This window comes from Haliotis cracherodii, unplaced genomic scaffold, assembly GCF_022045235.1.
Source record: "Haliotis cracherodii isolate W230 unplaced genomic scaffold, xgHalCrac1.p SCAF_4, whole genome shotgun sequence".
In the NCBI taxonomy this organism is placed as follows: domain Eukaryota; kingdom Metazoa; phylum Mollusca; class Gastropoda; order Lepetellida; family Haliotidae; genus Haliotis; species Haliotis cracherodii.
The window spans coordinates 12319715-12333297 of NW_027266297.1; the positions used below are offsets into that span (position 1 = coordinate 12319715).

General features: G+C 40.6%; 1 protein-coding gene across 1 annotated transcript; it reads left to right on the top strand.

Moving 5' to 3' along the window:
• Positions 1-3633: 3633 nt before the first annotated feature.
• LOC139479273 (protein HtrL-like) lies at positions 3634-13582 on the top strand. The gene is made up of 4 exons (XM_071262137.1): positions 3634-3656; positions 5995-6194; positions 7272-7318; positions 9244-13582. The coding sequence occupies exons 1-4, from the start codon at positions 3634-3636 to the stop codon at positions 10159-10161; spliced, it is 1188 nt and encodes a 395-aa protein (XP_071118238.1). The 3' UTR covers positions 10162-13582.
• The last annotated feature ends 1 nt before the right edge of the window (position 13583 follows it).

Genomic DNA, 13583 nt, shown 5'->3' on the forward strand with positions numbered 1-13583 from the left:
TCAGAGGAGTTGTCTTCTCTTTGGATTTGATTGTAGTGAGTGAGTGAGTGAGTGAGTGAGTGAGTTGGGTTTAACTCCACTTTGAACAGTGTTCCAGTTATATCACAGCATGTCAGCTTGATGTGGAAGGAAAGCCTGAAGTAAAGCCAGTCTCTGACTTTTACCACTTTGGTAAAACCCACAAGCATGGGTATGGTGCTGACAAATCTAGAAACATAATTTGAGCGAACCAGGGTTTGAACCATAGGTTTCTGGCGTGCCCAAGGGATGCAACTCTGCTCTGAGAATTGAGGCACCTTCAACAGCTGGGCCACTCATGCCCTCATTGATTGCAGTGAGGTAGTCCAGCTCTTAGTGTGCTTGACTGTCACACCTAAGACCCGGGTTTGAGTCTATTACTGGTATGGCTGGTATCACCTCTGTTGTGACGTGGTTGCAAAAGCTGAACATTGGGAGATGGATTTATTATCAAGATGTTGATACCAGAGGGGAATAGCACAGAAACAATACCATGACCCACAGTGGAATAACACAGAAACAATACCATGACCAGCAGTGAATAACACAGAAACAATACCATGACCAACTGTGGAGTAACACATACATAATACCATGACCAACTGTGGAATAACACATAAACGATACCATGACTAACAGTGAATATCACAGAACAATACCATGACCCACAGTGGAAAAACAGAAACAATACCATGACCAACAGTGAACAACACAGAACAATACCATGACCCACAGTGGAATATCACAGAAACAATACCATGACCTACAGTGGAATAACACAGAAACAATACCATGACCAACATAACAACACAGAACAATACCAAGACCCACAGTGAATAGCATGGAAACAATACCATGACCAACAGTGAACAACACAGAACAATACCAAGACCCACAGTGAATAGCACGGAAACAATACCATGACCAACGGTGAACAACACAGAACAATACCATGACCAACGGTGAACAACACAGAACAATACCAAGACCCACAGTGAATAGCATGGAAACAATACCATGACCAGCAGTGAATAACACATAAACAATACCATGACCAACTGTGGAGTAACACATAAACAATACCATGATCCTCAGTGGAATAACACAGAAACAATACCATGGCCAACTGTGGAGTAACACATAAACAATACCATGACCAACAGTGAATATCACAGAAACAATACCATGACCAACTGTGGAATAACACAAAAACAATACCGTGGCCAACTGTGGAGTAACACATAAACAATACCGTGGCCAACTGTTGAATAATACATAAACAATACTATGGCCAACTGTGGAGTAACACATAAACAATACCAAGGCCAACAGTGAATAACACAGAAACAATACCATGACCAACTGTGGAGTAACACACACATCTTACCATGACCAACTGTGGAATAACACAGAAACAATACCATGACCCACAGTGAATATCACAGAACAATACCATGACCAATAGTGAACAACACAGAACAATACCATGACCCACAGTGGAATAACACAGAAACAATACCATGACCAGCAGTGAATAATACATAAACAATACCATGAGCAACTGTGGAGTAACACATAAACAATACCATGGCCAACAGTGAATATCACAAAAACAATACCATGACCAACTGTGGAGTAACACATAAACAATACCATGACCAACAGTGAATATCACAGAAACAATACCATGACCAACTGTGGAATAACACAGAAACAATACCGTGTCCAACTGTGGAGTAACACATAAACAATACCATGACCAACTGTGGAGTAACAAATAAACAATACCATGACCAAGTGTGGAATAACACAGAAACAATACCGTGTCCAACTGTGGAGTAACAAATAAACAATACCATGACCAACTGTGGAATAACACAGAAACAATACCATGACCAACTGTGGAATAACACAAAAACAATACCGTGGCCAACTGTGGAGTAACAAATAAACAATACCATGACCAACTGTGGAATAACACAGAAACAATACCATGACCAACTGTGGAATAACACAAAAACAATACCGTGTCCAACTGTGGAGTAACAAATAAACAATACCATGACCAACTGTGGAATAACACATACACAATACCATGGCCAACTGTGGTGTACCACAGAAACAATACCATGACCAACAGTGAATATCTCAGAAACAATACCATGACCAACTGTGGAATAACACAGAAACAATACCATGACCAACAGTGAATATCACAGAAACAATACCATGACCAACTGTGGAATGATGCATAAACAATACCATTGCCAAATGTGGAATAACACATAAACAATACCATGACCAACTGTGGAGTAACACATAAACATTACCATGACCAACTGTGGAGTAACACATAAACAATACCATGACCAACTGTGGAATGATGCATAAACAATACCATGACCAACTGTGGAATGATGCATAAACAATACCATGGCCAACTGTGGAGTAACACATAAACAATACCATGACCAACAGTGAATATCACAGAACAATACGATGACCAGCAGTGAATATCACAGAAACAATACCATGACCAACTGTGGAATAACACATACACAATACCATGACCAACTGTGGAGTAACACAGAAACAATACCATGACCAACTGTGGAGTAACACATAAACAATACCATGACCAACTGTGGAATAACACATACACAATACCATGACCAACTGTGGAGTAACACATAAACAATACCATGACCAACTGTGGAGTAACACATAAACAATACCATGACCAACTGTGGAATAACACATAAACAATACCATGACCAACTGTGGAGTAACACATACACAATACCATGACCAACTGTGGAGTAACACATAAACAATACCATGACCAACTGTGAATAACACATAAACAATACCATGGGCAACAGTGAATATCACAGAAACAACACCATGGCCAACTGTGGAGTAACACATAAACAATACCATGATCCACAGTGGAATAACACATAAACAATACCATGGCCAGCTGTGAATATCACAGAAACAATACCATGGCCAACAGTGAATAGCACAGAAATCATAATAAGATATAATTCACTTAGAAATAGTATCAGAATAATTTATCAATAAGGACAAAATAGAAGGCACTTTATGCATTTCACTTTAATAGTAATCTATTAGTATATATACTGTGTGGAATTCTGAGCTGATGATTCTACTGATGCTAGAGTACATGCACCCCCTTTAATTTAATATTAATGCACTTCAGAGACTAGTTATGTTGAAAATAAGCATGAATTATGGAGACGAAAACAAATGATTCTTTATTGAATATGTGCAAATAATCGATAACATATAACTAAATGGGTAGAAAAGACTTATTACTTATGTATATGTAAAATATTACTGACCGCATAATGGACAGTCAGCTTTTCAGAATACCACATTAGAATCGTATTGAAAATATGATATATTGTTATATAAAACACCGTAGGAGAATAGCAATTCTTTGTAAAAAGACGCATAAGATATTTACGGCAGTTTGTTTCTTGATTCGAACCCGCATTTCGAATACGCGATGTCTGCGAGTTGCGTTTTAACGATAGTCCTGAAAGAGTTATGCCCCTTCAATGAATTCAAAGGGAGGTAAACGAGTAAAACATGTCCGGTTATACCTGGCGCAGGTGCGTAAAATAAGGGGGTATTTTTAAATGCTGCTTTTCAGGTTGTTGGTGGATGTAATATTTATGTTGCTGCTACTCTGAGTTGTAAACTGCAACAATACAATTTGAAAGACGAAAATTACACACACATAATCTAACTGTCAGTGAGAACATGTTGAGACATTCGACAACTGACCAACGAAAGGGCAGACCCACGAGGAGTAGCCAATATTAGTATCCATGCGTTAGATAATAATACAGTGGAGTTATCTAATATTACTGCATTTTATAATTAGCTGATAGCTGACCCAATTAGCAAGGCAGGTGTTGTCATTCAGGAGATACAATCATTTGATTGAGGCATCAACTTCTGGCCTGTGTTTTCAAAATCAGTCCCAGTTTCCTAGCCCAGACTTCATTCTGCTTACAATCTGCCATGACAAAGCTGGAGTATTGCAGATTACGGCATTAAACATCACTCACTCAGTTATTGTTCTTCCATTTACAGAGGGACACAGGGTCCCAGTTGTCTAAGGTGCCATAAGTCGTGCAGATTTTCTTGTAGGTTTGGGACGGTGTACTCAGGTCGGGTGGGTCCTGAGTAGGACCTGGGTACCCACAGTACTACCCAGACCCATGGTTAGTCATGTGACATATTGTTTGATGACAAAAACTCACTACAGCTAAGGAGGGCAGTCGGGTAGCCTAGTGGTTAAAGCGTTCGCTCGTCATGCCGAAGACCTGGGTTCGATTCCTGACATGGGTACAATGTGAGAAGCCCATTTCTGGTGTCCCCTGCCTTGATATTGCTGAAATATTGCTAAAAGTGGCGTAAAACAATACTCACTCACTCACTGTAGCTCAGTGGTTACACTACAAGTCGCTAATGTTTGCATTTCTTTCTGACGACTCATACATTCCTTTTGACTTGTATATGTTTGAGTAAAGATAAAGCTTCAGTCAACTTTTGCATATGCATGATCTGATTGTTTGATGCATGCATCTAAATAGTTTTTGCCAGGGATGCAGTAAAACAATTCCCAATCAGACATTGTGTTCCCAACTCTTGAGACCTACAGTGGGTACCCGGGTAGGGTCGTATAGTAGGGGGTGGGGTACACGGGTAGTAGATTTGGACTCGTCCCAGCCCTAATTTCTTGGGCGTGCCAGAAACCAATCATTTTGGGGTTGAATCCCAGATTCACCTTGTTTTGTTCTAAGTTAAAGGGACAGGACGTTGACTGTTCTGAAACTTTGTTTTTCTCTTAACGCTAGCCGATAACACCCCATCTTACTCGGCTCTGTGACCATGGTGACCACACTGCAGATGTCGGCCTATCACATGACCAGACTTTCTTCTTGTTTGTAAATAAATGTTCTTATTCTGAAACACAGGCCTAATGTAAGCCTTTCAGTTCACTATACATTTTTTGATTAATTATATAGACTGCGACAGTGAGGTGCATGACAATATAACTTTACACATTAAAGTGACCGTAATATCTCTTGCTCTCCGTTGGGGTTGATGAATGGATGTGGAGGATAGATTATTGAAAGTTGTTTATTAGGACTGGGACAAGTCCAAATTTACTACCCGGGTCCCCACCACTCTATTATTCCGACCCTACCCGGGTACCTGCGTACTGGCGTAGGTCTCAAGAGTTGGGTACATAGTGTCTGTTTGGGAATAGTTTGACCGGAGCCTGGCAAAAACTATTTTCATACAAGTATAAAACGATCTTTTCATGCATACATGAAGTTTACTGAAGTTTTTTTTCTTTATTCACACATATAAAAGTCAGAAGGAATGGCTACATACATGTAGTCAGAAAGAAATGCGAACATCAGTGACTTGGAGCAGTGGAGTGTAACCACATAAACATGATAGAGTTCTGTATGTTTTTTGTCATTAAAAAATATACCATGTGACTGACCACAGGTCTGGGTTGTCCTGTAGGTACCCACGTCCTACTCAGTACTACCTGAGTACCAAAGTTACCCGTCCCAGCCGTAATGTTTATCTGTATTTGTAGGCATGTCCAAAGTCAAACACATGAATAGACTGTGTAAGATGTTTACTCTTGGCAGCACTGGCGTTGTCAGCTTCACTGTGTGAAGCTTTATTGCTCTATTGGGCATGTGACGTCACACTCGGATTAATGTTTTATGAATGATTTAAAAACACACATAACCATTGTCGTACTGTCCCTTTAAGCACTATACCTGATACCTGTGTTCATGGGTTTCATCATAGTGATAAACATCTAAGACCTGCATCATTTCAGGACATATCCTCCCAAATCTTAAACTGGCTGACAGTGAAATAGGAGGTGTTAATCCTGACTCACTTTAATTACAGAATATCAGCCAACAACGTTTCTGCTGATGACTGGAGTTTCAGGTCAAGGTCAGCACAAGGCTCTGGCAGCCATCTTGAGTCAGTCATGAATTTCCTTCAGCAGCTGATCCGCTTTGTTCGACTGTTCATCCGACACAGACCTAAGAAGTATCTTCGTGCTGCAGTTGTCTTCATTGGCCTTCTTGTTATCTTTATTGGCTGTGAGTTTGGTTTCCCCAAAGTGGAAGGGGGATATAGGAATGGGTGCTGTCCGTCCGTCACATTTAGTTTCTGGAGCAGAACACAAAAAACATAAATGGTATCTTAACCAAACTTGGCACATAGATAAGTCTAGTGATGAACTGGTGCCTTTTGATAGTTTGGGATTTTTGAAAAAAATATTTGTTGAGTTTCCATGGCAACGACTTTGACTTAGACTGTAACTCTGTGTAACTGATCTTAAACCTACTCAACTGTATAACCACTGCCTCCTATCCTGTATATATTTTCCTACACTGAAACATCGCTCCTAATTGTAATAAAGAAGTTGTTTGTCCATATGTCTCATCCTTAATCATTACAAATACAGTTACATATTCTATCATAAACTGCAGATGGCAAAACAACACCAGTAATAACTGTTTTTAGTGCTGCAGTTAGGCCAATTACAAAAAGGTCCAGTGAACATAGTTCATAGGAGCTAATGCATTGCATACAACCGAACATGATATGAGTATTTCATGCTTGTTAAATATGAGATGCCTACAAGTATATATTGTAATAAAAAAATGTTAGTCAAATCTTTCACACTTTTGAATATAAAAATGTTATAGTCTGGTTCGAGAATTGACCCCAAACTGATAAGAGATTGTTATGTATGTAGTTCTATGTATAACTAAGATATTCGGGGGAAAAAAGTGATAGATGTTTTCGTATTGATTTCCACACATCATATGGGTGGCCTAGTCGTCTAAGACACTGCAATTCACTGTGAAGAGTTTTGTTCCTTCAGCCAGAAACCTATGATTGTGGGTTCGAATCCCGATTTGCCCCGATTATGTTTCTATGTTTGTCAGCACCATACCTGTACTCATGGGTTTCACCGAAGTGGTAAATGTCTGAGACCTGCATCACTTCGGGCTTTCCTGCCACATTAAGCTGACATGATATAACTGGAATACTGTTAAAAGCAGCCTTTTACCCAACTCACTCACTAACTCATAAATGATAAATGATAAACAGGTCATTGACAGTGTTATGTTATTTGACCTGTTGCTTTTAAACATTTATATTTTCAGATCGCATCTTGCAGTCAAAAGGATTTATGTATGGAGACCCATATGTGGTAGGTCACCATGGCTAAACCTGAAATTAGGTTTGCTTCAGCACATCTAATTACCTCCCTTATGATATAGCTCACCTGAACTGATGATCTTGTCAGTTGTGTGCTATTTGAAACAAATTATTCATTTTACCTACATTTCAGTTATATTGCATAAGAATTGGAAGTAACCATGTCGTGAACATGAACTTATCCTTTCTCACACTATCCATTCCTCCTTCATCTTTTGATGCTTGTGTGCAAACGTCCTCAAACAATGTTTCCAGCCCCCAAAACTCATTTCGCCCAAACACTTTTCGCACCCCCATAGTCACCACCCTAACAAATAGATCACGCATTACAATCCCATGGACCGTGTCCCAGGCGGTTTGATCACCTGACACACTGTGTCAACATCATGCTCGTTCTCAGAGATGACAGGCTAGAGTTACTGTGATGCGGGGATGGTTGGGCCGGCAAATAGTGTGTGAGATAGGATAAGTATCTAAATATACAATTCAATTTAAAAAGTTCAAATTCCTAAAGATGATTAAATATCACACTATGCATTTATCCCGTGGGTCACAGATACCCAAGCCTGTAGTGTGCACAAGGAAGCTGACGCTAAGCATGCTTCAGTCACAAGATTGCCACCTGATAGTGTCTAAAGACGTAGACTCATGAGCGGGTAGAACACTAAATAAGTGTAAAGACCCCTTTATGCTTCTAGGTCGCAATGTCAGGAAATAGGCTTAGCTGACCATATAGTCCCCTGGTTGGATGATGATACGAAGGAGCACAACAGGAATCATGTAAAAATGGGCAGGTACTTCAAGGTACAACATATTGAATGTATTCATGTTGAAGACCAAGCAGAACTTCTTGACGTCCTTCTTCAGGACCAGAAATAACGGCTAGTAGAACCCCGGGGTTTCGGGACTAGGATCTAGACACTCTAAGGCCTGTTTGGAGACTACCTATTGTTTATTGCAACTTGCTGGCCAGATGCACCCCCTGGAGTGGGGTGGCGTGGTTGAAGGAGTCCTGATGAGTCCAGGAGTTGAGTCTTGTAGGGGTCGGCCTGTATGATCCAACGGGTGGTAAAATGTCCAAGTCTTCCGCCTACCGGGGACTACAGATGGGTATGACTGGGGACGGTATGATGGATGCTGAGAGCGTTGAAGACCTTGAGCAGGGCACTATTTAACTCTATGCATACAGTATACCCCAAATATATCATAATATATTGCAGAAAATTGATTGTAATAGTGTACTGGTGGTGTCTCAATTGGTTGTTGTTAAATTCCAGCTTTATGACGACAGTCTGTGAACAATCGAGGTTTGGACCAGACAATCCTGTGATAGACATCATGAGCATCGATCTGCTGAAGACCTTTTCTTATCAGATCTTCACTTGTCCATGTCATTCTTACTGTAACATGTCATAGTTACAGCAACGTGAGAATTTCACACAAATTATCACTAATGTGACACTTATCTTTATACATATTTTTTGTGATTCTGGGTTAGAATCGGTTCTCAGCTATCTAACTAAACTGGTTGAAAGACTACCAAGGGGTTACTTAATGGATCAGGTGGTCAGGTTCAGTGCCTGGTTGATGGGGTGTCATCGTACCCCGGATGGTTGCTCACAACTGTTTTGTCTGGTCCAGGGGGCGGTCGGGTGGCCTAGTGGTTAAAGCATTTGCTTGCTAGCCAAAGACCTGGGTTTGATTCCTGACATGGGCACAATGTATGAAGCCCATTTCTGGTGTACCCCGCTGTGATATTGCTGGAATATTGCTAAAAGCAGCGTAAAACCATACTGGCTCACTCACTCACTTGTCTGGTCCAGACTATTTATCCAAATTATTTACTAACCACTGTCATATAGTTGGATTATGGCTGAAAAACAGTTAACGGGCAATAACCATGTTTTTCTCCCACAGGAGGAGTGGTGCCGGTATGAAGAGGTTCCAGAGTACATGTTGAGGAAGGAGCCGGATGAGATTACCATAGTGACGGCCTACGTGAACCTGGGCATGTTTAAGAAGGGACAAGAGTTTGGTGCCTATCACACCCCATACAAATACAAGCAGTGGATGCGGCCTCTGGCCAAGATGACAAACCCTGTCCTAGCTTTCATGGAAGACGATGCCGACATAGCCTATTTTAGAAAGATTCGATCTTGTTTGCCACCCACTCATACAAAGGTTATCAAATTTGACAGACATGAGATGTGGGCTTTTGGCCTAATAGAAAAAATCAAAGAAATATATTCAAAGAATAACTATCCAAAGCATTATCCAAACACAGTGTATCCTGAATATGCATGTGCGATGCATGCCAAGTATGAATTTATTCAAAAGGCACTGGATCTTAATGTGTTTAAAACGCCAGCATTCGCTTGGCTGGACATCGGCTATTTTCGAAACTTAGACAAATCTGGAACAACGTTTTTCAAACTTCTACCTCCACAGAAGTTCAACACAGAGAAGGTTGGTTTAACACAAGCATGGCCACATGACCCAAACATCGACCCAAGCGTTGTGATGAGAAGTAACTTGGTGTGGGTGTCCGGTGGTCTTGTTCTTGGCATCAACAAAACTCTGCAAGGTTTTGTCCAGCAGTATAAGTGGACAGTGGAGGCGTTGCTGAAGGACGGTCTTGCCAACACTGACCAGCAGGTGATCTACGCCATGTTCTCGACACCCATGCGTCACCGCTACAACAAGAAACAGATCAAGATTCACAGCTACACGTGTCGGCAGGGACAGCTCGGACTCTATGGACCAGACTCCAGATATTTTTGTCTTGGCTTTTTGTGTAAGAACATATGGGAAGGTATACACAAGGCTGGTGGATAGGTTGTGGTGGAGTTATATATAAATATTTGTGTTTCATTTCCATGAGCTTTCATACTATTAGAGGATTTGCACTTAAATACAGTTTATTTTATTTTATCAGAAATTATTTTAACAACTGGAAATCACAGAGCAATTATCTTTGCTTCAGTGTTTGATAACAATGTTGTGAACACTGTTAAATGTATGTGGAAGTTTACACGCTGTGCAGAGTTGCTTCCTTTTACTGCAACAAGCGTGGGACATCTTCATTACTCTCGGTGTCACTGCTGCCACTAGTTTGCAAACAGCCATTACAAGAATCTTTAAAAAATTGTCACTCTAACCCCTAATGTAGTGATATGTATATTTTTGTGATGTCTGCAGGAATGTCATAGTGTCACCCTTCTTCCCCTGTACATTCTCCCTGAACAGTTAATGATTTTTTAATTGAAATAGAAATTCAAATTGACCAAGGAAATAATTTAGCTGGAGGATGAGTATACAGCGTCATGACAGTCAACACTGGTTTGTGAACATAACGGTCAGGTGGTTGTGAGTTCCAATTCCAGGCATGGGGAGGCAGTGACAATGTAGAGAGCTCTGTAAACAAGCCATCACTGTGAGGAGCTTGCTGGCTTTAAAACCCAGATTTGCTCCAAGTATGATATTTGGTCTGTGCTTTGCCTGTTGGTTTTGTCAAAGTGGTACACATCTGAGACCAGTGCAGTTTGGGCTTTCCTCCCAGAGTAAGCAGTTATGCTGCAATGTAAGTATGAAGTACTGCTCAAACTGCTGCCAAACTCACTCAATACAACATACTACTCAAGACAAGATAAAGAACATCCCAGTTCAGGAAAGCTGTGTGTTGCAAAACCCACTAGCCATGACAGATTTACTAGTTGTAGCAGGGCATGGAGTCATACCACAGATGATATCCTTACCTTGTCAGCTTGCTGGCAGGGTTAACCTCTTTGGTCATGTGGATAAGTCATCCAACCTTGGATCAGAAGGACCGTGGTTCGAATCCCATTATAGGACTCCGAAATTTTATGGCCCCTACATATGAAAGATTGGTGTGTTCTTTAACTTTTTTTTTGTAGTATATAACCTGGCTAACCAGGTATGTGAAATTGTATGAAGGGACAATGACTTGTTAGAGTGTATGTTACAAAATGTCATCTATCTTCCACACAGCTGTTCATGCTTTGGTTTATGGGACCAAGATTTTACCATGTTTAATGGCAAGCTGATGTATATTATGTATATAGTTCAGACTTTTATTATATCACCAGAAAAGATACTGTACAGCAGAAACAATTAGCTCATCATCATCATCATCATCATCACACTACATTCCTCAGTTGACTGAGACTACGTTTGCAGTGTAGTCACCCTCTTTGACCAATGACCCCCAGTCATGGCCTGTTTCCAGCAAGAGCATCTTCCTGAGGCAAAGGAGTTAACTCCCTGTAAGAGTCCAGTTTCAACCCGTGCAGAACTTGGCCGAAATGTCTGGGTTTGATCGTAGTGCCACCAGTGGCTATTACGAGTCATGTCCCTTCTATTGATCAATCAGATTCCATCTGATATCACTTGCATGGCGGAACTAAGTGATTAAGATCTGATGGATAATCAATTTTTAAAGTGTAGAAAAACATGTCTTACTTTGCGAAGTGCATGAAATCACATGAGTTCCTTGATTAAAGACATGAAAAGATTTGGAAAATATATGTTGACAGTACACGTTTTGCAAATCCTGCAATTTGCAGTGCAGATTAGTTGATGGTTTTGCGATTTTGATTGGATTATGCGCAGACTCCAGCCAGAAATAACTCCATAATTCCAGCCTAGTTCGGCAAACTGGACTTTTTAGTCTGATAGTCAGTTAACTCCCTTGCCTTGGGAAGATGAGCAAGAGAAAACCCAGCGAGTTCTCTGACCAATGAGCATTCAGATTACATCGCACAAACAGCAGTATTTCTCATGCAACACATTGCTTCAGGCCAGGGTTCTCACAGAGTAGTACTTGTTGGACGTCCAGGAGTTATATGCAGCCTCATTTCATTGCTGGAGTTGTTGACCATGTGTATTCACAGGAAGTTAGTGCTGTTTTAAATGTATCACGATTGCGTTACCATGGTAATTACTCTTGATTTGTGTGGTTGTGTTATGGTGAAGTATATTATCCCTTTATACATTTGTTATACACATGTACAATTTATTCAGAAATGTGAATTTGAAGCAATCTGATGAACATTATTCAGTGTGTTGTGATATGATAGCTTGAATTTGTATAGTGTAACCGTATGTGTGTAATACCCAGGGCCAAGGGAGGCAATCACATGAGGTTCCATTTGCTGTGAAGAGTTATCCCCCCTTTTCACATACATGGATCCTATTATTGTGGGATTAGAAGCCTGATTCACCATAATTATTATCCTTTGTATGTGAGCATACAAGACCTGTATCAGGCTTTCTTCCGGGAGCACGGGTAGCCCAGTCATTAAAGATGCTGCATTTCACTGTGCATAGTGGTCCATTGGGCACGTTAGAAACCTATGAATAACAGTTCGCCCCAATTATGTTTCTAGGTTTGTAAGCACCGTTTCGGTGCTTGTGGCTTAACCAAGGACCTGCATCACTTAGGGCTTTCCTCCCACATCAAGCTGACATGCCGTGATATAACTGGAATAATGTTGAAAGAGGCATTAAACCCAACTCACTCACCATGATATAAGTAGAACAGTTCAAAAATTATTTAATCCAAACTCACTCACTGTATACTTGAGTGGGTTTCACTGGGTATATATATATACATATTTATCATATAATGGGTAGGTTTCTCGGCAGGATAAAGCCAACGGATAAAAACGATATCCGTTGGGGTCATATGCCGATAGAGATGCAAATATCAAAGGTCAAGTAGGGACTACTTTCACTGTTTATAAACAAACATGGCGTCACCCTCGTCATTCGGCGATCGAGTCAGAATTAACCATCAGGAATCTGGTTTTGTTTTGTCGCTGTGTGTACATCTGACTACACTTCTTAGCGTTATGACAGGACAGACCGACTGTCAACAACGTCTGACCGTGGTAGTGACGTCTCATAGACTAGGGTTAGAGTAGCTTCCCTTTTACAAAGGGCAGTTACTCTAGCGGACAGACCGATGGATGGCCGCGAAAGGCAATTAAAAACAATTGTTGTTTTCCGATATGTTGCTTCGACACTGTATAAGAATGAGATTTCAGTTGGAACTATATTGGCTACTGTCACTGTCCGACTGACACATCACTTACCCTGTGACGTAATAAATATTAATGCGCGCATTCCAGGAAAACTCGCAATGTTACGGTAATGTTTGTGAGAGAGGGAAAGTGATTTTGAAGCACAGAATTAAAGAATGACATTATATGATAAAGAGGTTATCACGCGAGTGTGTT

What these genes read in the sequence shown, in the direction of transcription:
- LOC139479273 (XM_071262137.1), top strand. Translation starts at nt 3,634, where the DNA reads ATGTCCGGTTATACCTGGCGCAG. An exon ending in TCTTGTTATCTTTATTGGCT is followed by an intron (nt 6,195 to 7,271) that starts GTGAGTTTGGTT and finishes TTATATTTTCAG; the next exon opens with ATCGCATCTTGCAGTCAAAA. An exon ending in TGTATGGAGACCCATATGTG is followed by an intron (nt 7,319 to 9,243) that starts GTAGGTCACCAT and finishes TTTCTCCCACAG; the next exon opens with GAGGAGTGGTGCCGGTATGA.